Raw genomic sequence first — 23,363 nt, 5'->3', positions numbered from 1 at the left:
TAGGACAGGGAGAAGGAGAATCACTTTTAAACAGGGGTTTGTAAGGCCCTGCAACTGAATGCACAATTGCAGTCAGTGACTGAAGCAGCAGCAATATCAACATTTAATGAAAGATGGTTGAAAGAATGGGATGGTAAAGGGCTAGGAGAGAACAGCGGGCCCAGGTTGCCTGTTGCACTGTGTGGGGAGTGTAGCAGTGGCAGACTGTGATGGCCCCTGCCCCCGGTCGAGTGACTGACAGTGCGGCAGGAGCGGGTGCGCGCACAGCCCCGGGCCCGGTCCATGATGGGAGACCGCCTGCCAGGTAACCAGTCACCAGGGGAACCAGCGTCCTCTCTCTCCCATCTCCCTCTGATCATTACCAGGCGTGTTGGGCTGCGCTGCACGCCGTGTTTCCCAGAGCAGCTCCCCGCCTGCGGCGCCGTGCACGGGCCTCTCACGCACGGGGATTTCTGCTCTTGACACCAGAAATGTTCTTTCATCAAAGCTTTTAATTCCTCATTCCCATCGGCTAATTACACAGACTGTAATTTGCAGAAACTGGCAATTAGACCCATCTTGTCTATCGCGGTGATAATGCTCCACTGGGGCTTCCTCCCGTCCTTTCTCATCTAACTCCATCAATATATCCTCCCATTCCTCCCTCCCTCGTGTGTTTATCGAACTTCCCCTTAAATGCACATGTCGAGTCAACTACTCACTTCTGTAAATTCCACATTCTTACCACTCTATTGCAAAGAGGTTGCTCCTGAATTCCCTATTAGATTTATTAGTGACTATCTTATATTTATGGCCCCCAGCTATAGTCTCACAGGTGGAAACATCTTCTCCACGTCTACCCTATCAAACCCTTTCATAATCTTAAATACCTCTAAACTTCTTAGCCTTCTGTTTTCTAGTGATAAGAGCCCCAGTCTGTTCAATCTTTCCTATAGATATAACCTCTCAGTTCTGGTATCATCGTTGTAAATATTTTTGCACCTTCTCCAGTGCCTCGATATCTTTATAATATGGAGACCAGAACTGTGTACTCCAAGTGTGGTCTAAGTAAGATTGTTTACAGTTTAAGATAAATGCCATGCTTTTCAATTCTATCTCTCTAGAAATGAACCCCAGTGTTTTCCTCTCCAAATGCCTTGAACAGGTTGTCCCCTTCCAAATCTGTGTGTCCATCTCTCCCAGAACTCCATATTTGAATCCCTCCAATCAGGTTTCTGCCCTGTTACAGTACTGAAAGAGTCCTTATCAAATCCCTCCTCTTCCTTCTCCACCAGTCTGCAGCCTTTGTCATGGTTGGCCACATCATCCTCTTACAATGTCACTGCACTCGCCTGGTCCATTATTATCTATCCTGTCGTAGCTAGAGAATTATCTGCAATGGCTTTTCTTCCCACTTCCACATCATTACTTCCGGTGTCGCCCAAGAATCTATCCTTCACCCCCTCCTATTTGCATCTACATGCTGCCCCTCAGTGACATCATCAGTTTCCACATGTATGCTGTTGATACCCAGCTCTACCTCACCACCATTTCTCTCGACCCCTCCATTGTCTCTGATTTGTCACACTGCTTGTCCAAAATCCAATACTGGATGAGCAGAAATTTCCTCCAATTAAATATTGGGAAGACCAAACCCAATGTTTTCAGTCCCCGACAAAAACTCCGTTCCCTTCCACCGACTCCATCTCTCTTGCTGGCAACTGTCTGAGGCTGAACCAGATCATGGGGAGTGCAGCAGTCCCAGGTTGCCTGTTGCACTGTGTGGGGAGTGCAGCAGTCCCAGGTTGCCTGTTGCAATGTGTGGGGAGTGCAGCAGTCCCAGGTTGCCTGTTGCACTGTGTGGGGGGTGCAGCAGTCCCAGGTTGCCTGTTACACTGTATGGGGGATGCAGCAGTCCCAGTTTGCCTTTTGCACTGTGTGGGGTGTGCACCAGTCCCAGGTTGCCTGTTGCAATCTGTGGGGAGTGCAGCAGATCAGGTTGCCTGTTGCACTGTGTGGGTAGTGCATCAGTGCCAGATTACCTGTTGCACTGTGTGGCGAGTGCAGCAGTCCCAGGTTGCCTGTTGCACTGTGTGGGGCGGGTGCAGCAGTCCCAGGTTGCCTGTTGCACAGTGTGGGGAGTGCAGCAGTCCCAGGTTGCCTGTTGCTTAGTTTGGGGAGTGCAGCAGTCCCAGGTTGCCTGTTGCACCGTGTGGGGAGTGCAGCAGTCCCAGGTTGCCTGTTGCATTGTGTGGGGAGTGCAGCAGTCCCATATTACCTGTTGCAGTGTGTGGGGGTTGCAGCAGTCCCAGGTTGCCTGTTGCAGTATGTGGGGGGTGCAGCAGTCTCAGGTTGCCTGTTGCACTGTGTGGGGAGTGCAGCAGTCCCAGGTTGCCTGTTGCACTGTGTGGGGGGTGCAGCAGTCCCAGGTTGCCTGTTGCACTGTGTGGGGAGTGCAGCAGTCACAGGTTGCCTGTTGCACTGTGTGGGGGGTGCAGCAGTCCCAAGTTGCCTGTTGCACTGTGGGGGAGGGGCAGCAGTCCCAGGTTGCCTGTTGTACTGTGTGCGGGATGCAGCAGTCCCAGGTTGCCTGTTGCACTGTCTGGAGTGTGCACCAGTCCGTTTGCCTGTTGCACTGTGTTGGAGTGCAGCAGTCCCAGGTTGCCTGTTGCACCGTGTGGGGAGTACAGCAGTCCCAGGTTGCCTGTTGCACCATGTGGGGAGTGCAGCAGTCCCAGGTTGCTTGTTGCACTGTGTGGGGAGTGCAGCAGTCCCAGGTTGCCTGTTGCACCATGTGGGGAGTGCAGCAGTCCCAGGTTGCTTGTTGCACTGTGTGGGGAGCACAGCAGTCCCAGGTTGCCTGTTGCTTTGTGTGGGGAGTGCAGCAGTGGCAGGCTGGGATGGCTCCGCCCGCGGGCGAGTGACGGCAGGAGCGGGTGCGCGCGCAGCCCCGGGCCTGGTCCCGGTCCATGATGGGAGACCGCCTGCCAGGTAACCCGTCACCAGGGGAACCAGCGTCCTCTCTCTCCCATCTCCGTCTGATCATTACCAGGCGCGTTGGGCCGCGCTGCATGTCGTGTTTCCCAGAGCAGCTCCCCGCCCGCGGCGCCGTGCGCGGGCCTCTCACGCACGGGGATTTATACTCTTGACACAGAAATGTTCTTTCACCAAAGCTTTTAATTCCTCATTCCCATCGGCTATTTACACAGACTGTAATTTGCAGAAACTGGCTTTTAGACCCATCTTGTCTATCGCGGTGATAATGCTCCACTGGGGCTTCCTCCCGTCCTGCCCCCAGCTGTAGTCTCACAGGTGGAAACATCTTCTCCACGTCTACCCTATCAAACACTTTCTTAATCTGAAATACCTCTAAAATTCTTAGCCTTCTATTTTCTGGTGATAAGAGCCCCAGTCTGTTCAATCTTTCCTATAGATATAACCTCTCAGTTCTGGTATCATCGTTGTAAATATTTTTGCACCTTCTCCAGTGCCTCGATATCTTTATAATATGGAGACCAGAACTGTGTACTCCAAGTGTGGTCTAAGTAAGATTGTTTACCGTTTAAAATAAATGCCATGCTTTTCAATTCTATCTCTCTAGAAATGAACCCCAGTGATTTCCTCTCCGAATGCCTTGAACAGGTTGTCCCCATCCAAATCTGTGTATCCATCTCTCCCAGAACTCCATATTTGAATCCCTCTAATCAGGTTTCTGCCCTGTTACAGTACTGAAAGAGTCCTTATCAAATCCCTCCTCTTCCTTCTCCACCAGTCTGCAGCCTTTGTCATGGTTGGCCACATCATCCTCTTACAATGCCACTGCACTCGCCTGGTCCATTATTATCTATCCTGTCGTAGCTAGAGAATCATCTGTAATGGCTTTTCTTCCCACTTCCGCATCATTACCTCTGGTGTCGCCCAAGAATCTATCCTTCACTCCCTCCTATTTGCATCAACATGCTGCCCCTCAGTGACATCATCAGTTTCCACATGTATGCTGTTGATACCCAGCTCTACCTCACCACCATTTCTCTCGACCTCTCCATTGTCTCTGATTTGTCACACTGCTTGTTCAAAATCCAATACTGGATGAGCAGAAATTTCCTCCAATTAAATATTGGGAAGACCAAACCCATTGTTTTCAGTCCCCGACAAAAACTCCATTCCCTTCCACCGACGCCATCTCTCTCGCTGGCAACTGTCTGAGGCTGAACCAGATCATGGGGTGTGCAGCAGTCCCAAGTTGCCTGTTGCAATCTGTGGGGAGTGCAGCAGATCCGGTTGCCTGTTGCACTGTGTGGGTAGTGCATCAGTGCCAGATTACCTGTTGCATTGTGTGGGGAGTGCAGTAGTCCCAGGTTGCCTGTTACACTGTGTGGGGTGGGTGCAGCAGTCCCAGGTTGCCTGTTGCACCGTGTGGGGAGTGCAGCAGTCCCAGGTTGTCTGTTGCAGTGTGTGGGGAGTGCAGCAGTCCCAGGTTGCCTGTTGCAGTGTGTGGGGAGTGCAGCAGTCCCAGGTTGCCTGTTGCACTGTGTGGGGGGTGCAGCAGTCCCAGGTTGCCTGTTGCACGGTGTGGGGAGTGCAGCAGTCCCAGGTTGCATGTTGCACTGTGTGGGGAATGAAGCAGTCCCAGGTTACCTTGTTGCACTGTATGGGGAGTGAAGCAGTCCCAGGTTGCCTGTTGCACTGTGTGGGGAGTGCAGCAGTCCCAGATTACCTGTTGCACTGTGTGGGGAGTGCAGCAGTCCCAGGTTGCCTGTTGCACTGTGTGGGGAGTGCATCAGTCCCAGATTACCTGTTGCACTGTGTGGGGAGTGCAGCAGTCCCAGGTTGCCTGTTGCACTGTGTGGGGCGGGTGCAGCAGTCCCAGGTTGCCTGTTGCACCATGTGGGGAGTGCAGCAGTACCAGGTTGCCTGTTGCACCGTGTGGGGAATGCAGCAGTCCCAGGTTGCCTGTTGCAGGGTGTGGGGACTGCAGCACTCCCAGGTTGCCTGTTGCAGTGTGTGGGGAGTGCAGCAGTCTCAGGTTGCCTGTTGCAGTGTTTGGGGAGTGCAGCAGTTCCAGGTTGCCTGTTGCACTGTGTGGGGGGTGCAGCAGTCCCAGGTTGCCTGTTGCACTGTGTGGGGAGTGCAGCAGTCCCAGATTACCTGTTGCACTGTGTGGGGAGTGCAGCAGTCCCAGGTTGCCTGTTGCACTGTGTGGGGAGTGCATCAGTCCCAGATTACCTGTTGCACTGTGTGGGGAGTGCAGCAGTCCCAGATTACCTGTTGCACTGTGTGGGGAGTGCAGCAGTCCCAGGTTGCCTGTTGCACTGTGTGGGGAGTGCATCAGTCCCAGATTACCTGTTGCACTGTGTGGGGAGTGCAGCAGTCCCAGGTTGCCTGTTGCACTGTGTGGGGCGGGTGCAGCAGTCCCAGGTTGCCTGTTGCACCATGTGGGGAGTGCAGCAGTACCAGGTTGCCTGTTGCACCGTGTGGGGAATGCAGCAGTCCCAGGTTGCCTGTTGCAGGGTGTGGGGACTGCAGCACTCCCAGGTTGCCTGTTGCAGTGTGTGGGGAGTGCAGCAGTCTCAGGTTGCCTGTTGCAGTGTTTGGGGAGTGCAGCAGTTCCAGGTTGCCTGTTGCACTGTGTGGGGGGTGCAGCAGTCCCAGGTTGCCTGTTGCACTGTCTGGAGTGTGCACCAGTCCCAGGTTGCCTGTTGCACTGTGTGGGAGTGCAGCAGATCAGGTTGCCTGTTGCACTGTGTGGGGAGTGCAGCAGTCCAAGGTTGCCTGTTGCACTGTGTGGGGATTGCAGCAGTCCCAGGTTTCCTGTTGCACTGAGTGGGGGTGCACCAGTCCCAGGTTGCCTGTTGCACTGTGTAGTGAGTGCAGCTGTCCCAAGTTGCCTGTGGCAATGTGTGGGTGTGCACCAGTCCCAGGTAGCCTGTTGCACTGTGTGGGAGTGCAGCAGTCCCAGGTTGCCTGTTGCACTGTGTGGGGATTGCAGCAGTCCCAGGTTGCCTGTTGCACTGTGTGGGGGTGCTCCAGTCCCAGGTTGCCTGTTGCACCGTGTGGGGAGAGCAGCAGTCCCAGGTTGCCTGTTGCACCATGTGGGGAGTGAAGCAGTCCCAGGTTGCTTGTTGCACTGTATGGGGAGTGCAGCAGTCCCAGGTTGCCTGCTGCAGTGTGTAGGGGTGCAACAGTCCCAGGTTGCCTGTTGCACTGTGTGGGGAGTGCAGCAGTCCCAGGTTGCCTGTTGCAGTGTATGGGGAGTGAAGCAGTCCCAGGTTGCCTGTTGCAGTGTGTGGGTAGTGCATCAGTGCCAGATTACCTGTTGCATTGTGTGGGGAGTGCAGTAGTCCCAGGTTGCCTGTTACACTGTGTGGGGTGGGTGCAGCAGTCCCAGGTTGCCTGTTGCACCGTGTGGGGAGTGCAGCAGTCCCAGGTTGTCTGTTGCAGTGTGTGGGGAGTGCAGCAGTCCCAGGTTGCCTGTTGCAGTGTGTGGGGAGTGCAGCAGTCCCAGGTTGCCTGTTGCACTGTGTGGGGGGTGCAGCAGTCCCAGGTTGCCTGTTGCACGGTGTGGGGAGTGCAGCAGTCCCAGGTTGCATGTTGCACTGTGTGGGGAATGAAGCAGTCCCAGGTTACCTTGTTGCACTGTATGGGGACTGCAGCACTCCCAGGTTGCCTGTTGCAGTGTGTGGGGAGTGCAGCAGTCTCAGGTTGCCTGTTGCAGTGTTTGGGGAGTGCAGCAGTTCCAGGTTGCCTGTTGCACTGTGTGGGGGGTGCAGCAGTCCCAGGTTGCCTGTTGCACTGTCTGGAGTGTGCACCAGTCCCAGGTTGCCTGTTGCACTGTGTGGGAGTGCAGCAGATCAGGTTGCCTGTTGCACTGTGTGGGGAGTGCAGCAGTCCAAGGTTGCCTGTTGCACTGTGTGGGGATTGCAGCAGTCCCAGGTTTCCTGTTGCACTGAGTGGGGGTGCACCAGTCCCAGGTTGCCTGTTGCACTGTGTAGTGAGTGCAGCTGTCCCAAGTTGCCTGTGGCAATGTGTGGGTGTGCACCAGTCCCAGGTAGCCTGTTGCACTGTGTGGGAGTGCAGCAGTCCCAGGTTGCCTGTTGCACTGTGTGGGGATTGCAGCAGTCCCAGGTTGCCTGTTGCACTGTGTGGGGGTGCTCCAGTCCCAGGTTGCCTGTTGCACCGTGTGGGGAGAGCAGCAGTCCCAGGTTGCCTGTTGCACCATGTGGGGAGTGAAGCAGTCCCAGGTTGCTTGTTGCACTGTATGGGGAGTGCAGCAGTCCCAGGTTGCCTGCTGCAGTGTGTAGGGGTGCAACAGTCCCAGGTTGCCTGTTGCACTGTGTGGGGAGTGCAGCAGTCCCAGGTTGCCTGTTGCAGTGTATGGGGAGTGAAGCAGTCCCAGGTTGCCTGTTGCAGTGTGTGCGGGGTGCAGCAGTCCCAGGTTGCCTGTTGTACTGTGTGGGGGGTGCAGCAGTCCCAGGTTGCCTGTTGCACTGTGTGGGGGGTGCAGCAGTCCCAGGTTGCCTGTTGTAGTGTGTGTGGGGTGCAGCAGTCGCAGGTTGCCTGTTGCACTGTATCGGGGATGCAGCAGTCCCAGGTTACCTGTTGCACTGTGTCGGGTGTGCACCAGTCCCAGGTTGCCTGTTGCACTGTGTGGGAGTGCAGCAGATCAGGTTGCCTGTTGCACTGTGTGGGGAGTGCATCAGTCCCAGATTACTTGTTGCACTGTGTGGGGAGTGCAGCAGTCCTAGGTTGCCTGTTGCAGGGTGTGCGGAATGCAGCACTACCAGGTTGCCTGTTGCGGTGTGTGGGGAATGCAGCAGTCCCAGGTTGCCTGTTGCAGTGTAAGGGGTGTACAGCAGTTCCAGGTTGCCTGTTGCACTGTGTGGGGGTGCACCAGTCCCAGGTTTCCTGTTGCACTGTGTGGGGAGTGCAGCAGTCCCAGGTTGCCTGTTGCACTGTGTGGGGGGTGCAGCAGTCCCAGGTTGCCTGTTGCGCTGTGTGGGGAGTGCAGCAGTCCCAGATTACCTGTTGCACTGTGTGGGGACTGCAGCAGTCCCAGGTTGCCCGTTGCATAGTGTGGGGGGTGCACCAGTCCCAGATTGCCTGTTGCACGGTGTGGGAGTGCAGCAGATCAGGTTGCCTGTTGCACTGTGTGGGGAGTGCCGCAGTCCCAGATTACCTGTTGCACTGTGTGGGGAGTGCAGCAGTCCCAGTTTGCCTGTTGCACTGTGTGGGGAGTGCAGCCGTCCCAGGTTGCCTGTTGCAGTGTGTGGGGGTGCACCAGTCCCAGGTTGCCTGTTGCACTGTGTGGGGGGTGCAGCAGTCCCAGGTTGCCTGTTGCACTGTGTGGGGAGTGCAGCAGTCCCAGGTTGCCTGTTGCACTGTGTGGGCGTGCACCAGTCCCAGGTTGCCTGTTGCACTGTGTGGGGAGTGCAGCAGTCCCGGGTTGCCTGTTGCAGGGTGTGGGGAATGCAGCACTACCAGGTTGCCTGTTGCGGTGTGTGGGGAGTGCAGCAGTCCCAGGTTGCCTGTTGCAGTGTTTGGGGAGTACAGCAGTCCCAGGTTTCCTGTTGCACTGTGTGGGGAGTGCAGCAGTCCCAGGTTGCCTGTTGCACTGTGTGGGGGTGCAGCAGTCCCAGGTTGCCTGTTGCGCTGTGTGGGGAGTGCAGCAGTCCCAGATTACCTGTTGCCACTGTGTGGGGAGTGCAGCAGTCCCAGGTTGCCCGTTGCACTGTGTGGGGAGTGCAGCAGTCCCAGGTTGCCTGTTGCAGTGTGTGGGGGTGCACCAGTCCCAGGTTGCCTGTTGCACTGTGTGGGGGGTGCAGCAGTCCCAGGTTGCCTGTTGCACTGTGTGGGGAGTGCAGCAGTCCCAGGTTGCCTGTTGCACTGTGTGGGCGTGCACCAGTCCCAGGTTGCCTGTTGCATTGTGTGGGGAGTGCAGCAGTCCCAGGTTGCCTGTTGCACTGTGTGGGGAGTTCAGCAGTCCCAGGTTGCCTGTTGCACTGTGTGGGGAGTGCAGCAATCCCAGCTTGCCTGTTGCACTGTGTGGGGGTGCAGCAGTCCAAGGTTGCCTCTTGCACTGTTTGGGGAGTGCAGCAGTCCCAGGTTGCCTGTTGCACTGTCTGGAGTGTGCACCAATCCCAGGTTGCCTGTTGCACTGTGTGCGGTGTGCACCAGTCCCAGGTTGCCTGTTGCACTGTGTGGGGAGTGCAGCAGTCCCAGGTTGCCTGTTGCACTGTGTTGGGCGGGTGCAGCAGTCCCAGGTTGCCTGTTGCACTGTGTCTGGAGTGCAGCAGTCCCAGGTTGCCTGTTGCACCGTGTGGGGAGTGCAGCAGTCCCAGGTTGCCTGTTGCAGTGTGTGGGGAGTGCAGCAGTCCCAAGTTGCCTGTTGCACTGTGTTGGGGTTGCAGCTGTCCCAGATTGCCTGTTGCACAGTGTCGGTAGTGCAGCAGTCCCAGGTTGCCTGTTGCAGTGTGTGGGGAGTGCAGCAGTCCCAGGTTGCCTGTTGCAGTGTGTGGGGAGTGAAGCAGTCCCAGGTTGCTTGTTGCACTATATGGGGAGTGCAGCAGTCCCACGTTGCCTGTTGCAGTGTGTGGGGAGTGAAGCAGTCCCAGGTTGCTTGTTGCACTATATGGGGAGTGCAGCAGTCCCAGGTTGCCTGTTGCAGTGTGCGCAGGGTGCGGCAGCCCCAGGTTGCCTGTTGCACTGTGTGGGGGGTGCACCAGTCCCAGGTTGCCTGTTACACTGTGTGGAGAGTGCAGCAGTCCCAGGTTGCCTGTTACACTGTGTGGGGAGTGCAGCAATCCCAGGTTGCCTGTTGCACTGTGTGGGGGTGCAGCAGTCCCAGGTTGCCTGTTGCACTGTTTGGGGAGTGCAGCAGTCCCAGGTTGCCTGTTGCAGTGTGTGGTGGATGTAGCAGTCCCAGGTTGCCTGTTGCAGTGTGTGGTGGATGTAGCAGTCCCAGGTTGCCTGTTGCAGTGTGCGCGGGGTGCGGCAGCCCCAGGTTGCCTGTTGCACTGTGTGGGGGGTGCACCAGTCCCAGGTTGCCTGTTGCAATGTGTGGGGAGTGCACCAATCCCAGGTTGCCTGTTGCACTGTGTGTGGGGTGCAGCAGTCCCAGGTTGCCTGTTGCACTGTCTGGGGAGTGAAGCAGTCCCAGGTTGCTTGTTGCACTGTATGGGGAGTTGTCGAAATCTCGACCTACGAAAAGAATGACATCGACACTTACAGCTCCGGCAGAAGTTTCATTAATTCGCTTGCTAGCAAGGGGTAGGTCACACTCAGTCAAGGGCTAAGTGAACACCTCCGAAATGGTAGTTTCACAAGATATTTATACAGTAAAACCCAAGTTATGGCCTCTCCCTGTGTATTGCTCTGTCTCACAGTCAGTGAATACAGATAAAGAGTTAATTACTATATCCTGGTCCTGACATGGTTTACAGATATTTCCTTTTGTCTGGGTTATCAGTTGGCCAGCCGGCCATTGCTCCATGAGAATGAGGTAATGGGCTATCACCTGTCTTGTATTGTGTCAGGATTGTTCAATTTCCTGGTCAGTTTATCATTTACATCAAATGGATGAGGTCTCTACAAGAGATAGTGGCTGGTGGTTTGAGTACATAGGAAAGATGGGGTGACAGGAACTCTTGTCAGGTAGACAATAGGAGAGCACCATGGGGGGGTACTTGTCTCAGCATGACTTGTCTCCTAGCTGTTTGATGGCCATCAGCCATCTCAAACCAGGTTTAGCTGTTTATGCAAGCTGACTGCTAAAATGCAGAAAGTTCTGGAAAGACCAGGACTCCATTTTGATATATATTGCAAGGGGCACACAAATACCGTATGGTATCAGCTTAGATAAAAATACATTTCCACATTCCCCCATTTTGTCCTTCACAAGGACAACTCAATCCATTCTGATCTTGTACAGTCTCTCTATTTCCATTTCCACACAAGAGCCTTCAGCAGTTGTTGCTACCATAACTCTAGCCGTGGTCTCGGTAGGTAACATAGTTTCTCCCACCCTGGCACAGCAACACTTAATGACGACAAATAATAGATACAGGGCGAAGGCTATCAGCAGGAATATGATCAAACCCTGTACCACAGATTTCCCCAGGGCTCCCAACCATCCTGATGCCCAACCCCACAAGGTGATACCGTCTTGGCCAACTGTCTGTTTATACTCTTATTCCTTTTTCCTGATGTTTTCAGCTAGACTGCCGATATCTTCTGATTTATCTGGGATATACGTACAGCATTCTTCACCTATTAATGCGCATGTCCCTCCCTCCTTGGCTAGGAGATAATCTAAGGCCATACGATTTTGGAGAGCCACTGTTCGAATAGCTACCATTTCATCATTTATCCCTTCAAAGGTTTGGGAAGTTGCGTTGGCTACTGATTCGACTAAGTTAGCCAGTTCCCGTAACTGCCATTCGGTCGATGCTATTCCATAGGGTGGCACCATTACCTTGAATATTCCGTTTAGCCACGTCAAATCCCGTTTAAATCTGTGACTTCCATAGGCCTGCCTTAGAGTCTTTACTGATCTGATAAGGGGTACCACATATCCTATGTAACAGGACCCTGTCCAGTTGGCTGGTAACCATGGGTAGGCTTTATGGCCACAAATAAAGTAGGTGCAATTATAGGGCGTCAGCTCCTGGTCCTTTCGCACTATCCCTACTCGAGTGGTCTCACCTTCCCACCCTTTACCTGGGGCTTTGTTATGGACCGTTGTCCAGCCAACGGTTGCTATCTTTCTCTCAGTGGGATTAGTTGTGGCTTGCCATTTAATCATTTGGGAACACTTGCTGCGTCCCATTTCTGGTCCTTTAGTCTCATTACTCACTAGGCATATTATACCTTCAGGATTTCCTATTCTGGGAGTAATGCTTAGGAAGGGAGGCTGATGGTTATTATCATAATTGGGCTGGTACCATCCCTGGAAGGCTGTAAGTTTATACCCTGCCGACATCCATTCTGTTTGCTCCTTCGTTTCTGGCCCCTTAGTTAGGTTTGTCCTATTTTGCACTGTCAACCATTCTACCATTTCTGATTCGTTAAAGGGGACAGATCTCAGGGGAATACCCCCTTCGGAGTGGACAGGTACATGGGAACATATCCAACACTCGACAAGTTTCTTTCTTAAGCATACTTATGACTCAGTGCCATAAATACGTTTACGTGCAATTCCCTTCGGTGGTGGGTCTGTACCCCTGGTGTAATCAATAATGCGAAGTAAAACCCTGTCAAGCCCAGCACCATCAGTCCCCATAGTCCATACAGGTCCTTATTCAGTCTTCCTTTTTCTGTTCCTCTGATTCCTTTGTCCCTTCCTCCTGGTCGGGTGCCCGTTTGCAATGGGATGCGTGGATCCATGTTGGTCTTTCCTTTACCTTGATTGCAGTATTGGTCGCCAGCAAGACCTGGTATGGTCCTTCGAATCTTGGCTGTAGACTGCTTTTTCTTTTAAAAATCTTGATGTAAACGAATTCCCCTGGCTCCAGGTTATGACAGTTCCCTTCCGCTGGCTTGACTTGGGCTTCCTTTACCTGTGAATGCAAGCTGGAAATACATTTGGTTAGTGCAATACAATAATTCAACATATTTTCCTCCATTTTGTGGATGTCCATCTGTTTTGCAGTAAATGGTGCTGTAAAAGGTAGTCGTTGGGGACGTCCCATAACTATCTCATGCGGTGACAGGCCTGTTGTTCTGTTGGTTGCAGATCGCATTACCATCAAAGCTAAGGGCAACAGTTCTGTCCATTTCAGTCCAGTGTCATTGCATAGTTTTGCCAGCTTATTTTTAAGCATTCCATTATATCTTTCAACAAGTCCAGCTGATTGTGGATGATAACTGCAATGAAAACATTGATTAATCTGCAAAGCTTTACACATTTCTCATAAAACAGTTCCTGTGAAATGTGGCCTGTTATCACTAGAAAGCTTAGCAGGAATTCCGAAGCGCGGTACGATTTCTTTTAACAAACATTTAGCAACAGTAGTGGCATCGGCCTTTTTACATGGAAAGGCTTCAATCCATCTAGAGAACACATCTACAATAACTAATACATACTTGAATCCCATACACATAGGTAATTCAATAAAATCCATTTGTAAATGTACAAAAGGCCCGACTGGATTTGGGTGGGAGGCAGATTCTACTTTTTCCGTCTTACCCAGATTCATTGTCTGACAGGTAACACAATTTTCACAGATTTGTTTTGCAATTGCCGAAATACCTGGTGCATACCAAGTTGCCAAAATATAATCTGCCAATCCCCCTTTGCCTGCATGTGTGAATGTATGAACACATCGGGCAATCCATGGAAGTAAGGATCTGGGCGCCACCACGCGGCCGTCATGGTGAACCCATATTCCTTCTGGATTTTTATAACATTGATCCTTCGTCCAAGTCACCACCTCCTCCGTACTGGCCTGTGTCTGAAAGGTCAGCACGTCATTAATAGTAGGTGGCTGGTCTGAGCAATTATTGTTCCTTAGTGGGAACAATGACACCTGCATCCCCCCTTTTGACAGAGCTGCTGACTTAGCTGCATTATCAGCTCTGGCATTCCCAAGTGCCACCTCATTCGACTGGCCTGTATGTGCTTGGCATTTGATAATGGCAAGTTTCAAGGGGCATTGAATGGCTCGCAGAAGATTTTCCACTTGTTCTGCATTTTTGATAGTGATTCCTGAGAAGTCAGGTACCCGCAAATCTTCCAAATTTGTCCATAGTCATATGATACCCCAAAAGTATACCTGGAGTCAGTGTAGATATTAACTGTTTGTGCTACAGCCAGAATACAGGCTCGAGTTAACGCAAACAATTCGGCTTGTTGGGCTGAAAAGGAGTCTGGAAGAGAGGCTGTTTCGACAACATTAAACTGGGTTACAATTGCATAAGCCGCTCTAGGTTGGCCCCTATCATTTCGTAGGGCTGATCCGTCAACATAGTACACTAAATCAGGGTTACACATTGGTACATCTGTTAGATTGATACGTGGTTTAGTCACTAATTCGGTTACCATTTCACATGAATGGGGTTCGCCGTTGTCTTTCGTGGGGAGTAGAGTGGCTGGATTTAAGGTAGTGTATCTTTTGATAAGGTTCGGATTTGATAACAGTTCGACCTCTTATTTAGTGGCTCTTGCGGAGGTTAGGTGTTGGGTGGCACACTTAGTAAGTAAAATCTCAACAGAGTGTGGGATATACAAAATGGTCTGATGATTTAGAGTTATTGTCTGAGCCTGTTGCATAGCATAATAAGCTGCTGCCAATGAAGGAAGACATCCTGGTAGTCCGCGTGCCACTGGGTCTAGTTGGGTACTGAAATATGCTACCGGTCGCTGCCTGTCCCCATGTAACTGAGTCAAAAACAGATTGTGCAAAACCCGACTTGTGATGCACAATTAAGTTGAATAGCTTAGTGTAATCTGGTAATCCCAAGGCGGGTGCTGAAGTGAGGGACTGTTTAAGATTCTGGAAAGCATTCCGGGATACTTCATTCCAAATCCTTCTTCAAGCATTGTGAGAATATGGTAGATTCATTCACAGCTCGTAGGTCTTGGACAAACTTCCATTTGTCACTATTGGGCTTCTGAACCGGAAGAATCGGTGTGTTACACGGACTTCTCATTTATGCTTATAGTGATTCACAGATCACAGAATGTAAAGTACTTGTTTTATAATTAAAAGGCTTCCAAACCCAAGATTTTTCCAATGCACTCAAAATGTTGATCAAGGAGATCACCTGAAATATCTCAAAATCCCAATTCAACTATTGTAATGCCACTCTTTATCAAAAACAAATCCTCTTACTGAGCTAGAAGCTTTTGTACCAAGATTTTACACCAAGGACAATGAGAGTGTACTCCCCCAGCCTGCACCTCGAGAGACCCACAAAGGCTTTTTAAAAAAAAAGACATGACAACTTTTAACCACCGGGACCATGTCTCAACAAACCTATCCTTTGTGCATTTCCTAGCTCCGTAACCTCTCATCCCAATAAATCCACACCTGCGCTTCTAACTTAAAATGTCTTAAACTTCCCACATGCAGGACAACACTATGAAGGGTTAAAAAACGTCACTTTGTTTGAAAAAGTGGGTGGAGCTAAAACAAACAGGCAGCTCCACAACCTTTCCAAACAGGTTTCCAGACACAAGGAAGAAACACAGAAGCACTCTCATTCAAAGACAAGATATTCACGCACTCTCATTCAAAGACAAGACATTCACAAAAGTCTCTCTCCATTCAATAAAGATTTTTTTTTGCTAGCTTTATTTTTTTTTGAATCCATAAGTCACTTTCAGGTTCTCTTTTTTTTTACATTTGATTTACTTCCTCTGTTAATTTTACATGGGCTTGAAGAATCGGAACCCAGGCCTTTTCTATTACTTTCCATTTTTTTTCCCTCTTCTGCCTGGATCTCTGTTTATAAGACACTCCTCTAGACATGTTGTTCTCTCTAAATTAAATGAACCATCGGGTGGAAATGGCCTATTTTCACCCTTAGTCCACTTTACCGTTTTTGTTTCTTTGGTCAATTGAAGACTGACCACAATTCTGGAGCATGACATAGGCTGGTGTGCCTTTTGTGGTGTTTTAACTTGCTCCGGCACCCATTCTGGATGATTAAGATTTTCCAGTTTCTGATCTCACAATCCTTTCGGCCAACCGAGTTCTCTACGCCCACTTCTCCTGGCCATTACGTGGCCTGAAAAGGCTCTTAATTCGGGCTCAGTCTGGGTGTGTGAGATATGTTGGCACAAACCAACCGTAGTTGATCAATCAGTTACTGTTTCTTTTCTTAATCAATCCTTGTGGTTTTTTTTCCGAATCACAATTTTCCCTAGTGACTCTTCCCGTTTCTCTAATGGCAATCTCTCACAACGGTATTGCACACAACAGTATAACAAGGACAACAAACAATATTCTCAGTCTGCGTTGCACGCCACTACAGACCGAGTCCTTAACCTATCCTAATAAAAAAACTGATAAAACTTATGGTTCCATACCCAAACTCTTATCACATAAGAACCTTTGATCGATTGCGCTTTCTTTTTTTTTCTCTACTCTTATCACATAAGAACCCCTTCCAAATTAAAAACAATAAAAATCTTATCACATAAGAACCTTCGATCGATTAGCGCTTTCTTTTTTTTTTCTCTACTCTTATCACATAAGAACCCCTTCCAAATTAAAAACAATAAAAATCTTATCACATAAGAACCAGGAACCCTTTTCGATCGACTAGCGCTCCCTTACCTACTGAAACCTTCCCCGGGCTGTTTCGAGATTTTTCCAGAACCTGTTCTCTTCTGCTGGCGAGCTGAGAAAGAAATAGTTATAAAAAATACCTTTAGCTTTTAAATGCCGAGTCTTGTAGATTGCAGTACCTCCCCTGTGGACAACAGATTACATATGCGATTCAACAGTGAAGAAACCTCTTGTGAGCAAAAGGCTCACCTTGTTTGGCCACTGAAGCCTTTCACTGGAGAGGCACTATGCCTGTATCCGTTTTACTCACAGGACAGAGACTATGCATCTCGGTGGAACCTCCAAGAAGTAACTGTCGAAATCTCGACCTCCGAAAAGAATGACTCCGACACTTACAGCTCCGGCAGAAGTTTCTTTAATTCGCTTGCTAGCAAGGGGTAGGTCACACTCAGTCAAGGGCTAAGTGAACACCTCCGAAATGGTACAGTTTCACAAGATATTTATACAGTAAAACCCAAGTTATGGCCTCTCCCTGTGTATTGCTCTGTCTCACAGTCAGTGAATACAGATAAAGAGTTAATTACTATATCCTGGTCCTGACATGGTTTACAGATATTTCCTTTTGTCAGGGTTATCAGTTGGCCAGCCGGCCATTACTCCATGAGAATGAGGTAATGGGCTATCACCTGTCTTGTATTGTGTCAGGATTGTTCAATTTCCTGGTCAGTTTATCGTTTACATCAAAAGGATGAGGTCTCTACAAGAGATAGTGGCTGGTGGTTTGAGTACATAGGAAAGGTGGGGTGACATGGAACTCTTGTCGTGTAGACAATAGGAGAGCACCATGGGGGGGGGGGGGGTACTTGTCTCAGCATGACTTGTCTCCTAGCTGTCTGATGGCCATCAGCCATCTCAAACCAGGTTTAGCTGTTTATGCAAGCTGACTGCTAAAATGCAGGAAAGACCAGGACTCCATTTTGATATATATTGCAAGGGGCACACAAATACCGTATGGTATCAGCTTAGATAAAAATACATTTCCACAGAGTGCAGCAGTCCCAAGTTGCCTGTTGCAGAGTGTGGGGGATGCAGCAGTCCCAGGTTGCCTGTTGCAGTGTGTGGGGGTTGCAGCCGTCCCAGGTTGCCAGTTGCAGTGTGTGGGGGGTGCAGCAGTCCCAGGTTGCCTGTTGCACTGTGTGGGGGAGTGCAGCAGTCCCAGGTTGCCTGTTGCAGTGTGTGGGGAGTGCAGCAGTCCCAGGTTGCCTGTTGCAGTGTGTGGGGGGTGCAGCAGTCCCAGGTTGCCTGTTGCACTGTGTGGGGGAGTGCAGCAGTCCCAGGTTGCCTGTTGCAGTGTGTGGGGAGTGCAGCAGTCCCAGGTTGCCTGTTGCAGTGTGTGGGGAGTGCAGCAGTCCCAGGTTGCCTGTTGCTTTGTGTGGGGAGTGCAGCAGTCCCAGGTTGCATGTTTGCTTTGTGTGGGGAGTGCAGCAGTCCCAAGTTGCCTGTTGCTTTGTGTGGGGAGTGCAGCAGTCCCAGGTTGCCTGTTTTGTGTGGGGAGTGCAGCAGTCCCAGGTTGCCTGTTGCACTGTATGGGGAGTACAGCAGTCCCAGGTTGCCTGTTGCTTTGTGTGGGGAGTGCAGCAGTGGCAGGCTGGGATGGCTCCGCCCCCGGGCGAGTGACGGCCGGTCCATGATGGGAGACCGCTTGCCAGGTAACCAGTCACCAGGGGAACCAGCGTCCTCTCCCATCTCCGTCTGATCATTACCAGGCGTGTTGGGCCGCGCTGCATGTCGTGTTTCCCAGAGCAGCTCCCCTCCCGCGGCGCCGTGCGCGGGCCTCTCACGCACGGGGATTTATACTCTTGACACAGAAATGTTCTTTCACCAAAGCTTTTAATTCCTCATTCCCATCGGCTATTTACACAGACTGTAATTTGCAGAAACTGGCTTTTAGACCCATCTTGTCTATCGCGGTGATAATGCTCCACTGGGGCTTCCTCCCGTCCTGCCCCCAGCTGTAGTCTCACAGGTGGAAACATCTTCTCCACGTCTACCCTATCAAACACTTTCTTAATCTGAAATACCTCTAAAATTCTTAGCCTTCTATTTTCTGGTGATAAGAGCCCCAGTCTGTTCAATCTTTCCTATAGATATAACCTCTCAGTTCTGGTATCATCGTTGTAAATATTTTTGCACCTTCTCCAGTGCCTCGATATCTTTATAATATGGAGACCAGAACTGTATACTCCAAGTGTGGTCTAAGTAAGATTGTTTACAGTTTAAGATAAATGCCATGCTTTTCAATTCTATCTCTCTAGAAATGAACCCCAGTGTTTTCCTCTCCGAATGCCTTGAACAGGTTGTCTCCTTCCAAATCTGTGTGTCCATCTCTCCCAGAACTCTATGTTTGAATCCCTCTAATCAGGTTTCTGCCCTGTTACAGTACTGAAAGAGTCCTTATCAAATCCCTCCTCTTCCTTCTCCACCAGTCTGCAGCCTTTGTCATGGTTGGTCACATCATCCTCTTACAATGCCACTGCACTCGCCTGGTCCATTATTATCTATCCTGTCGTAGCTAGAGAATCATCTGCAATGGCTTTTCTTCCCAATTCCGCATCATTACCTCTGGTGTCGCCCAAGAATCTATCTTTCACCCCATCCTATTTGCATCTACATGCTGCCCCTCAGTGACATCATCAGTTTCCACATGTATGCTGTGGATACCCAGCTCTACCTCACCACCATTTCTCTCGACCCCTCCATTGTCTCTGATTTGTCACACTGCTTGTCCAAAATCCAATACTGGGTGAGCAGAAATTTCCTCCAATTAAATATTGGGAAGACCAAACCCATTGTTTTCAGTCCCCGGCCACAAACTCCGTTCCCTTCCACCGACTCCATCTCTCTCGCTGGCAACTGTCTGAGGCTGAACCAGATTGTTCAAAACTTGTGTCTTATTTGACCCTGAAATGAGCTTCCAACCACATATCTGCTCCATTTCAGAGGTGGATCGCTTACTTCCACCTCTTTAATATCGCCTGGCACCAGCCCTGCATTAGCTCATCTGCTGCCGAAACCCTCATCCTTGTCTTTGTTACCTCCCGACTTGACTATTCCAATGCTTTCCTGGCTGGCCTCCCATAAGAACATAAGAAATAGGAACAGGAGTAGGCCATACAGACCCTTGAGCCTGCTCCACTATTTAATACAATCATGGCTGATCCGATCATGGACTCAGGTCCACTTCCCTGCCCACTCTCCATAACCCCTTATTCCCTTAACGCTTAAGAAACTGTCTATTTCTGTCTTAAATTTATTCAATGTCCCAGCTTCCACAGCATTCTGAGGCAGCGAATTCCACAGATCCACACCCTCTAAGAGAAGACATTTCTCCTCATCTGTTTTAAATGGGCGGCCCCTTATTCTAAGATCATGCCCTCTAGTTCTAATCTCCCCTATCAGTGAAAGCATCTTCCCTGCATCCACCTTGTCAAACCCCCTCATAATTTGATACGTTTCGATAAGATCACCTCTCAATCTTCTGAACTCCAATGAGTAAAAGCCCAACCTACTCAACCTTTCCTCATAAGTCAACCCCCTCATCTCTGGAATCAACCTTGTGAACTTCCTTTGAACTGCCTCCAAAGCAAGTATATCCTTTCGTAAATATGGAAACCAAAACTGCTCGCAGTTTTCCAGGTGTGGCCTCACCAATATCCTGTATAACTGTAGCAAGATTCCCTGCTTTTATACTCTTTGCAATAAAGGCCAAGATTCCATTGGCCTTCCTGATCACTTGCTGTACCTGCATACTAATCTTTTGTGCATCTTCCACCCTACATAAACTTGAGCTCATCCAAAACTCTACCATCCGTAGCCTAACTCGCATCAAACTCATCACCCCTGTGCTTGCTTTTCTACATTGGCTCCCGGTCCGGTAACGCCTTGAATTTAAAACACTCATCCTTGATGTCAAATCCCTCCCTGGCCTCACCTCTCCCTATCGCTGTAACCTCCAACAATCCTCCAACATCTCTGCGCTCCTTCAACTCTGGCTTCTTGCACATCCCCAATTGTAATCGCATCACCATTGGTGGCCGAGCATTCAGCTGCAAAGGCCCTAAACTCTGGAATTTCCTCCTGAAACCTCTCCGCCTCTGTCTGAGAAGGTCCTTAAAACCTACCTTTTTGTCCTTGCTTTTGGTCATGTGCGGTAATATCGCTCTGTCAAATTTTGTTTGATAATGTTCCTGTGAAGCTCCTTGGGACGTTTTACTATGTTAAAGGGGCTATATAAATGTAAGTTGTTGTGCTGATTGGCTTTTTTATGGCCTTTGGGGCCTTGGCATTACCATTGTGTTTGGCAATGTTAGTTGCATTACAGGACTCAGACAGAAGCTGGCAGTGGAGCAGATGGACCATCACTTGGGGCTCATCACCACAGTTGCACATCACTGAATTACTGTCATAGTAACCCTCTTCCTGCATTATTACTTTTGAACGACCTGTGCCAGTGTGTAAATAATTGAGGCATGGCCAGATAGACCACGGTTCAGAGGCTCGAGGTGGGAGAGAGTCAAGTTTCACAGGTTAGAGTTACTGATCATGTACGATTAGACAGGTGCCTCTATGACCATTTCAGACACTCACAGAGTGAGAATTCTGATCATTTAATAAAAATAAGTATATTGGAATTTACTGACAAACTGCCGTGTCAACAATATCCCTGCCACTGGGCTTTGGGGCTGTCTAAAGTTATTTTGGTGCTTAATTTGTGCAGCTGGTTTTGAGCACTGTTCCTCTCCCCTGTATTTCATAGAAATTCCAACAGAAGGAGTCTTTTGCCTCTGTTCCAGTGCTCGCTCTTCAACTGTAGCTATTTACTTTAATCCCATTTCTCTAACCTCCCAAGTATGTTTTTATATTCTTTTTTAATCACTTACTCAATTTCCTTTTAAAATTATATTTTAGTCTGTGCCCTCAATAGCCACCTGTGGCAAAGCATTCTCTTTTCTAATAATGCTCTTTTGTGAGGAAAAAAAACCTCACCGCCCCTTGATTCTCCTAGTGTTGTTCTTTTTACTCTGTGAAGAAGCATTTTGGGATGTCCTGGGGGCGTGAAAGATAAATGCAAATGTTTATTCTTTCTAATTACTTTGTTATATGCTAAAATAAAGCTATTATGTTGGTTAGGTGGTGGTGGAGTAAATGCAGTGGAGTACTTCCATAACCAAAGAAGAATCCATTCAAAAGATGCTGTGGAAATCATCTGGTATCATGCCGCCAACAGAAAAGCACAAATGAAAGAAGCGTTGAAGAGTAAGATACTAACACACACACACCCACAGAAACAGTATTTTGGTGATTAAAGTAATTCTTCTAGTGCAGAGAATAAAGACTCTGCATGGTGTACCAGTCAGGTTTAATTCTTTGCTGTGCTGGTCTCAGCTGGGCAACATTGGTTCCAGCACCCTTTAGCCAAGAGATAGTCTGCTCGAGATACTCATGAATCTTCCTGGTGGTGTGGCAATTGAGATTGATAACAGCTGTGGCTATATCATGTAAATAGGAGAAAGTCAGGGAGTAGATGGATCAATAAAAATCAAACTTGAATTTAGATGTTGACTTCAAGAACAATCACTAAAAAATGTAAGATCTTAATATTTGCATTGAACTGACAATCTGTCTTTTCATACAACAAAAAGTTAAAACAGAACAGTTTTAGGGCATGATTCCCTGTCAGAGGGGAATACCTTATTACGGTATCAATTATAAAATGTTCAAAGAAATATTTTTTGGCCCAATTTAATATGCTTTCACGGCTATTTTCAGACTATTGTATGTGAGAAATACACTTACTGTTGGTGAAATATGTGTAAGGAAGTTACAACAGCAATACAGATGGGCTGACTTGGTATTTAGATAAATACAACTGATCTGATTACTAGATTTCATCATCATCATAGGCAGTCCCTTGGAATCGAGGAAGACTTGCTTCCATTCTTAGAATGAGTCCTTAGGTGGCTGAGCAGTCCAATATGTGAGCCACAGTCCCTGCCACAGGTGGGACAGACAGTCGTTGAGGGTAAGGGAGGGTGGGACAGGTTTGCCACACGTTCTTTCCGCTGCCTGCGCTTGATTTCTGCATGCACTCGGCAATGAGACTCGAGGCGCTCAGCGCCCTCCCGGATGCACTTCCTCCACTTAGGGCGGTCTTTGGCCAGGGACTCCCAGGTATCGGTGGGGATGTTGCACTTTATCAGGGAGGTTTTGAGGGTGTCCTTGTAACATTTCCTCTGTCCACCTTTGGCTCGTTTGCCGTGAAGGAGTTCCAAGTAGAATGCCTGCTTTGGGAGTCTCGTGTCTGGCATGTGAACAATGTGGCGATGCTGGGGATGTTGGCCTGGTCGAGGTCACTAATGTTGGTGTGCCTGTGCTCCCAGGGGATTTGTGGGATCTTGCGGAGGCATCGTTGGTGTTATTTCTCCAGCGACTTGAGGTGTCTACTGTACATGATCCATGTCTCTGAGCCATACAGGAGGGCGGGTATTACTACAGCCCTGTAGACCATGAGCTTGGTGGTAGATTTGAGGGCCTGGTCTTCGAACACTCTTTTCCGAAGGCGGCCGAAGGCTGCGCTGGCGCACTGGAGACGATGTTGAATCTCCTTATCAATGTTTGCTTTTGTTGATAAGAGGCTCCCGAGATATGGGAAATGGTCCACGTTGTCCAGGGCCGCGCCGTGGATCTTGATGACTGGAGGGTCAGTGCTGTGCGGCGAGGACAGGCTGGTGGAGGACCTTTGCCTTACGGATGTTTAGTGTAAGGCTATGCTTTCGTATGCCTCAGGAAATACGTCGACTATGTCCTGAAGTTCAGCCTCTGAATGTGCAGACGCAGGCATCGTTCGTGTACTGTAGCTCAACGACAGAGGTTGGAGTGGTCTTGGTCCTGGCCTAGAGACGGCGAAGGTTGAACAGCTTCTCACTGGTTCTGTAGTTCAGTTCCACTCCAGCGGGGAGCTTGTTGACTGTGAGGTGGAGTATGGCAGCGAGGAAGATAGAGAAGAGGGTTGGGGTGATGACGCAGCCCTGTTCGACCCCGGTCCGGACGTGGATTGGGTCTGTAATGGATCCGTTGGTAAGGGTCACGGCCTGC

General features: G+C 49.9%; 2 protein-coding genes across 4 annotated transcripts in view; one reads left to right on the top strand and one right to left on the bottom strand.

Moving 5' to 3' along the window:
- Nucleotides 1-253: 253 nt before the first annotated feature.
- The window catches only part of fam151b (family with sequence similarity 151 member B), a 38,953-nt gene continuing 15,843 nt past the window's right edge, over nucleotides 254-23,363 (top strand). The window contains exons 1-2 of one of the 3 annotated variants that reach the window (XM_070885691.1): nucleotides 254-304; nucleotides 21,399-21,524. In XM_070885691.1, coding sequence (XP_070741792.1) covers nucleotides 283-304; nucleotides 21,399-21,524 — 148 coding nt within the window. In that variant the 5' untranslated portion in view covers nucleotides 254-282. Of the gene's footprint in view, nucleotides 305-2,880; nucleotides 2,971-17,820; nucleotides 17,918-21,398; nucleotides 21,525-23,363 lie in introns of those variants that run through there. The other 2 variants (XM_070885683.1, XM_070885699.1) reach the window with 2 other exon arrangements.
- LOC139267389 (protein mab-21-like 3) overlaps nucleotides 12,519-23,363 on the bottom strand; it is a 100,853-nt gene continuing 90,008 nt past the window's right edge. The window contains exon 5 of the mRNA XM_070885669.1: nucleotides 12,519-12,546. The gene's annotated coding sequence lies outside the window, so the exon portion shown is untranslated. The remainder of the gene's footprint in view (nucleotides 12,547-23,363) is intronic.

Source organism: Pristiophorus japonicus, chromosome 1 (genome assembly GCF_044704955.1).
Source record: "Pristiophorus japonicus isolate sPriJap1 chromosome 1, sPriJap1.hap1, whole genome shotgun sequence".
Taxonomy (NCBI): Eukaryota; Metazoa; Chordata; class Chondrichthyes; family Pristiophoridae; genus Pristiophorus; species Pristiophorus japonicus.
Note: the sequence above shows the minus strand (reverse complement) of the source record. Positions and strands in the feature narration are given on the sequence as shown.